Genomic DNA, 7,141 nt, shown 5'->3' on the forward strand with positions numbered 1-7,141 from the left:
ACCAAATTATAAAACTAAACAATAAATAAACTCATTAATTTTGCAATTTTAAGGCCTAGTATGAACTCTTCATCAATTTTAGTTTGATAAAAAAATCTCAATCAATTAGAGGAACCATAAAACACTAAATTGAACTTGAGGACTACAAGTCTATAATTAATATCAAGTTTGTGTTTTATACTTTGATTGAAGAAGTGATTTGTGAATAGTTAATATTAGATGGTTATTAGATATTTATGTTAAATTAGTTTATTTTTTTCGGTAGATTAGCTCAAATTATAAGAAGATATAAAAATAATTAGATTAGTTAGATTATTATTGGATATTATTTATATCTCATTTTTAAATAATATTTTTTTAAGTTACAAATTCACTAAAATAACTTGAGTAATAAGGTTGATTCTTAAGAGATAAAAATAAGGAGAATTCTATCCGTTACAAAGCCCGCCTTAAGTTACAAAAGGTTGTACATTAAAATAACAACAAATAATAATTATAAATTCGAGTATGGTTTCGAATTGCATCCAATACAATAATACTCATTTAAAGTATAATTTCTTTTAAGAAATCTTTAACTTGTAATTATGAATTGTATGTTATTTTGTTTAATAGTCACAATCAAATATATTTATTTTAAGTGTTTCAATATTTTTATTTATTTCATTGAATTTATTCAAAGATATATACTAAGATAGAGTATAATATTATAAAAATTTTAAGCCACATATTTCTTTTCTAAAAAGAGAAACCACTTTGAATGGGAAATTTGAGGAGATGACCCTAAAAAATGGGATAATTGTGGAAAGTGCAGAGAAAAAAAAAAAGCATTATTGACTCTTTTACTGTTTGGACGATTTTGCCCATGTCGGAGGTTGCGTGACGCAACCGGAATCGCGAGATTTTTTTTTACTGAGCCATTTTTTTCCAAAAAAAAAATCATAATTACAATTTTTTTTAAAATAAAAAAATAAAAAATTGCATCACACGTAATAGGGACATTTTCGTCAGAAAAAAAATGGGTCACCAACGCTATTTAATTTATGCGCTGACACTATCATCAGTTATTAGGACTATTAGTGGGTCATTTCCTCAAATTTCCCTATTAAGGGATGACAATAAAAACCATTTTGCTGATTTTGAAATCTCACTCATTCATAATTAAACTAGTAATTGAGTTTTGTGTACTCATCACATGTATCTCTTGATTGAATTCAAACTTTTTTTTTTTTTTTGACTATAGCTTGTTTTTTCAAAACTGTATGTCTTACACGCTTCATTTTCTCTATTGTCCCAAATAATTTGTTTTCACATTTTAAACGCGAAAGAGATGGAAAACTTTACCTTTGAAGTCGAGGAGAGATTATAAAATATTTGTAGAGGAAAAAGTGTGTACATAAATATTGTTTTGCCCCTCATTATGAAGGTAAATGAGAAGATCCTAATTGCAATAAGGGTATAGGTCTAAGCCGAACCAAAATCAATCGAATCATCCTAACCCGATTGATCAACTATTTATAAAACCGCCTAAATTTATTGCCGGTATGACAATCAAACCCGACCAATTGATTATGTATAATTGTTTTTTTAAATATATGTAATTTGATTAGAAAACATTTATCTTAATAATTAATTAGGTTTTCAACCCTATTCAAAACAAATACACATATTTGATAATTATCTTATTTATCAATAATTTTTTTAAATAATAAAATGATTGATACAAATAAATAACTAACTTTCCAAATGAGCTTATGAAGGAAAAAGAAAGAAAAAAACTAGTATCCTGTAATCAGTTCTTCAATTCATCTTCATCCTTCAACACTCAACAGCATCGACTCCTGCTTGAACTAGATCATGGCGAGCAAAGCATCTTCATCGATTCAGCATGTCTTCTTCTTTCTCTTCCTCGTCGTTTCCTCTCTTTCCTCACTATCTGCCAAGTCCTTCCCCAACAATCTAACTCCACGTTTCCCAGGCCGATCTTCACGCTCTCATAGACTCCAATCGCCGGTAAATAAGTACCTCTACGAGACTCATTACTTCGAGCAGCAACTAGATCACTTCAGCTTCTCCAACCTCCCAACTTTCCGGCAACGGTATCTCATTAGCACCCAACACTGGCTAGGTCCCAATCGAATGGGGCCTATCTTCTTCTATTGCGGCAACGAAGGCGATATCGAGTGGTTCGCCGATAATACGGGCTTTGTTTGGGAATTAGCCCCTCGATTCGGTGCCATGGTCGTCTTTCCTGAAGTATGAACCTTTATGCTTATATTGATAATTCTGCCTCTATTTTGACATAATTGAATCATTTGTCTTCTTGGGTCTTATTACTAGATGGAAAATGAAACTTATTTTCAAAATTTGTATTCTTGACAGCATCGATATTATGGAGAGTCCTTTCCTTATGGTAGTATAGAGGAGGCATATAAAAATGCAACTACATTATCATACCTTACGACTGAGCAAGCACTTGCAGATTTCGCAATACTCATTACTGATCTGAAACGTAATTTGTCAGCCGAGGCTAGCCCTGTGGTGCTATTTGGTGGATCATATGGAGGAAGTAAGCTTACAATTTCAAAAAAACAATTATGCAGTAGGATTAATTGTAAAACTCATATTGAAACATGTTTGAGATTTTTTGATTAAACAGTGTTGGCTGCTTGGATGAGATTGAAATACCCTCATCTTGCAATAGGTGCCTTAGCATCTTCAGCTCCAGTTCTTCAATTTGAGGATATTGTCCCACCAGAAACATTTTACAATATCGTTTCCAACGGTTTTAGGGTTTGCTTACACTTTCTTAAAATTTCAAGTGTCTGTTTACAGTTTTGTTTGCTGTAAGAAGATTGTTCTTGTTTTATTTTCTTTACAGCAAGAGAGTTCAAGCTGCTTCAAGACCATTAAGGAGTCTTGGGATGTAATTGAGTCAGAGAGTGAGAAAAATGATGGCCTGTTAAAACTTACCAAGACATTCCACATGTGTCAGTAAGATTCGCGATTGAGTTGCATAGTTTGTATATGGTTTATAGATTTGAATGACATTGAGTTGCAGGAAATTAGAAACTGTGGAAGATCTCTTCAACTGGTTGGAATCGGCCTATAGTTATTTGGCTATGGTTAACTATCCATATCCTTCCAGTTTTATGACGCCTTTGCCTGGAAACCCAATAAAAGAGGTTAGTTGGATCTGTTGCTTGTTTAAATCAAGAAACCATCTGGCATTTGTTGTACTTCCAAATCTAATCAAGAAAGCTTTAACATAAATCTGCATACAAATCTGAAAATGATTACAGTTGCTCGTTTCACTAAGGCTGTATAGGTTTTGTTTGCTACTTCAAATCATTACAGCTAGAAGTACAATATTCAGATGTTCATTGATGAGTACCTTGTAAGAAGAAACTATAACCTGTTCATTTGGCTGCTGAACTTGCATCAAAGACTTGTTTTGCTTTGTAAACTTTTGAAAATGGCTCAAATTATTTCCTGATCTCATTTTCTGGTTAACTCACTTTACCTCATAAATTATCTCTGCCCAGTTGTTGCAAAATTATGTCATCTCGATCGTTTATTAAGATATTATTTTCTTTCTAAAGTGCAATCAAGAACTTAACAAAGTAGAAAGAAACTCATTTTGTTTCTTGAACATATATTAAAGGCTCGTTTTGATTTCCGAACTTATAAAAAGGACTCAAATCATACATTGTTGTCATTTTGATTGTTAGATTTGTTAAATTGTTGTTATGCAATTTAGAAAGAGAAAAATATTTAAACCAATGCTAGAGAATAATGATTTGTAAATATTGTGTTGAGATGATCAATAAACTTAACTGATTTAACTAGAAAATGACAGTGGAAAGTAATTTGAGCATTTGATGCAAGTCCAGGAAGCAAAACAAGCTTCTTTCCTAACAAATTAACCAATAAACGTCGGTGAAAGTAATCTCATCCACTTCTAAAAGTTCAATAAGCAAACCGAGTCTAACACAAGTTCAAGAAACAAAACGGGCTTATGATGCAATTGAACAAGTGAAATATGAGCTTCATTGCGAACTTGGATAGTAAATATATTAGTACTTTCACTGCTTTCTTTGTTTTCGAGACCATATTGAATTTTTCATTCCCAGTTATGCAGAAGAATTGACAATAATGCTGATGGAACAACTATTTTGGAACGTATATATGAAGGGGTAAACATGTACTATAATTACACGGGAGAGGTTGATTGTTTTATGTTGGACGATGATCCTCATGGTTTGGATGGCTGGGATTGGCAGGTTAGCTCATATACTTTAGATTGCTTTCTTTTTTGCTAGTAATGAAAAATAATGTTGTTTTTTCGTTGTTTTTTCTTCCTTTACTATCTTCAGGCTTGCACTGAGATGGTGATGCCAATGTCTAGTAGCCTAGACATCAGCATGTTTCCAACATATGATTATAACTACACCTCTTACCAAGAGTATTGCTCTGATTCTTTCAATGTCAAATCTAGGCCTACTTGGATAACTACAGAATTTGGAGGACATGTAAAGAATAATTCTTTCAATCTCCTTTTACTTATATTTGTTTATTTATAATGCACAACTTTGGTAAAGTAACTTTTGGATCCAATAATCTTTGGGGGTTTGAAGGATTTCAAAACTGCATTGAAATACTTTGGAACTAACATCATTTTCTCAAATGGCTTACTGGATCCTTGGAGTGGGGGCAGGTAAACTAACTAAACTATTCTTTGGTTGTGTTTCACCTGTTATACGATCTGCAATTTATTCTTATGCAGTGTTTTGGAGGATATATCGGAAAGTATTGTCGCTTTGGTCACAGAAAAAGGTAAAAGTTTTCTTACTTATTCCTTAAGGATAAGTTTTATTGGTTTTTTTTGTAATCAGGTGCCCATCATTTGGATTTGAGACCTGCAACTGACGAGGATCCTGACTGGTTGGTAGAGCAGAGGGAAACCGAGATAAAGTTGATTAAAGGGTGGTTAGATTCTTATAACCAGGAAAAGAAGGCACATTTCAGCTCTTAGAAGATTGAACAATTGTGAATTGTCTCTAAAACTTGTGTATGCACATTCTCTGCTGGCTTCACTGCCAGAGAATAACAATAATGTTGATTGACAATAAACTGTGGGAATCCAAACTTAGGATGTGGATAGTGTGTCTCCATTTATAGAGCTCAAGCCCTCAAAAGTCAAAACCATAACCTCCTTGATGGGCCTAAAGCCCCTTTAGGTAATTCGTGTTGTATTTAGGGATGATAATTATAATCAGTCTCGTGGTTTTCAATCCAAATTACTCTTTTAGGGGTACCGGTCTTTTCTCGGTTTGACCGGGAATGGAGCGATGATGATATTTGTGTCCTCCACCACGATCTTATCCCGTTTATGTCGTAAACATTCATAAATTCAATTAAATATATAAGATTATCAATATATATATTTATTTTTCTTATAAAAGTTTTAAGTTTATATATTTATAATAATATAAATGTTTAATATATTAGGATATAACATATTAAAAAATTCATTTTTTTATAATTTTATAAAGAATTTTTATATTTTTAGAGTATATTGTATAACGATGTCTCGATTTTTTTTCAAAATCGAATGGGACAGTATTTTAGTAAAAAATAAAAAAAAATCTTCCAAATAGTTTCTTGAATAATTCAAAAATCTTAGAACTTTTGTTAAGGCTCCATTCCTTGTTTATTATGTCATGCAAGACACAAAGGTAGTTTCAATACTATAGTCCCAAATTAATGAAATTTGATTCAGTTTGAAAAAAAAAGAAGTTTCAACACTGATATTTTTTAATCGTTTTTTTCAAACTTAGGAAACTAACACAACTTTTGATTAAGTTCATAATAAACCCAAGTCTTGAATACATATCCATCATGAGTATATTATATCATTTGAATTTTGTTTTATAATATAACAATGACTTTACATTTTTGTGTTGTGTGATCGTTTTGATTAATGTTAGTAATCAATAATAAACATAAATAGGTTCAACGTTCAACGCTTATATAATATATATATATATATATATATATATATATATATATATTTATTATAATATTAATTGTGATAATATCATTATTATATTATATTATATTAGTTTTTTTATAAGTCTAATTTAATGTATATATAATAAACCTAATTTATGTAACAAAATAATATTGAATATAATTTTTCTTCTATATTCTAACATAAACATCATATATTTTTATTTATTTTTATTACAAAGAATATTTTATGTATAAAAAATAAAAGAAGCAATGAAATTCAAAATGAGTTTCTTTAACAAAAAAAATAAAAAAAAAATAAAATTAGACTACACTCATTAACATAAAAGATGTATGGTTTCTATTGGAATTTTAAACGAGTTTCATAAATTAAATGGAGATGGAAACGTGAATTTGAATAAATAAATTAAATATAATTTAATCTAAATAAATATAAATTCATACCAAATTCAAAATGTCATTGGATAAGATCGAATGCCAAGAATCTAGGAATGACAGTTGTTGGATGGATGAATTATTAGTCATAAGGATTGATAAATTAATTTATTGTGATGATTTAATTTCCAGCTATAATTAAATCTATAAATATCCCCTCATGTTGGAACTCTTTAGATATCTAAATTTATGTTAACATATAATTTTTTTCAAGAAAAATTGTATATTCAATATACAAACGTTATCTTAAAAATAAATTAGAAAATATTAATAATAAATAAAAAGTAACTAAAAAGTTAGCTTTTAATTTTCAGATAATTAATGGTTATAGTTATTAATAGTAATTAAAATTAATTATAATTGAAACATATGATTTAAGTTTTTTAAAATAATTCATTATAATATATACCTTCTTAAATTCGATAATTAATAAGAATGTTGTAGGATGATTACTAACTAATGAGAGATGATCTATTTATTTATACATTGTTTTATATACTACATTTTATTAATGTATTAAGATATCATTTTTAAATGTGTATATATTTATTTGTTGACAGAGTTGAGTCCAAATTTTTTCTAATTAAAGAAAATAGAAGGTCGTAATAGTATTAGAACAGAAGATCAAGAAGTTAAAAAGTTGTTTAGCTTGTATTTGAAGAGCAATAAAGAAGAC

The 7,141-nt window shown here is 29.6% G+C and overlaps 1 protein-coding gene across 1 annotated transcript; it reads left to right on the forward strand.

Moving 5' to 3' along the window:
- Positions 1 to 1,821: 1,821 nt before the first annotated feature.
- LOC124914152 (lysosomal Pro-X carboxypeptidase-like) lies at positions 1,822 to 5,306 on the forward strand. The gene is made up of 10 exons (XM_047454642.1): positions 1,822 to 2,253; positions 2,380 to 2,566; positions 2,657 to 2,790; positions 2,879 to 2,991; positions 3,059 to 3,182; positions 4,131 to 4,280; positions 4,374 to 4,529; positions 4,635 to 4,714; positions 4,784 to 4,833; positions 4,893 to 5,306. Exons 1-10 carry the CDS (start codon positions 1,855 to 1,857, stop codon positions 5,030 to 5,032), a joined length of 1,533 nt encoding a protein of 510 aa, XP_047310598.1. The 5' UTR covers positions 1,822 to 1,854; the 3' UTR covers positions 5,033 to 5,306.
- The last annotated feature ends 1,835 nt before the right edge of the window (positions 5,307 to 7,141 follow it).

The sequence above is a fragment of the Impatiens glandulifera genome, chromosome 9 (genome assembly GCF_907164915.1).
Source record: "Impatiens glandulifera chromosome 9, dImpGla2.1, whole genome shotgun sequence".
Taxonomy (NCBI): Eukaryota; Viridiplantae; Streptophyta; class Magnoliopsida; order Ericales; family Balsaminaceae; genus Impatiens; species Impatiens glandulifera.

Excerpts from the sequence above, each read along its gene's own strand:
- LOC124914152 (XM_047454642.1), top strand. The coding sequence starts at position 1,855 with ATGGCGAGCAAAGCATCTTCATCGATTCAGCATGTCTTCTTCTTTCTC. Across the intron at positions 2,791-2,878 it reads TCGTTTCCAACGGTTTTAGG|CAAGAGAGTTCAAGCTGCTT; the intron begins GTTTGCTTACAC and ends TTTTCTTTACAG. Across the intron at positions 4,715-4,783 it reads GATCCTTGGAGTGGGGGCAG|TGTTTTGGAGGATATATCGG; the intron begins GTAAACTAACTA and ends ATTCTTATGCAG.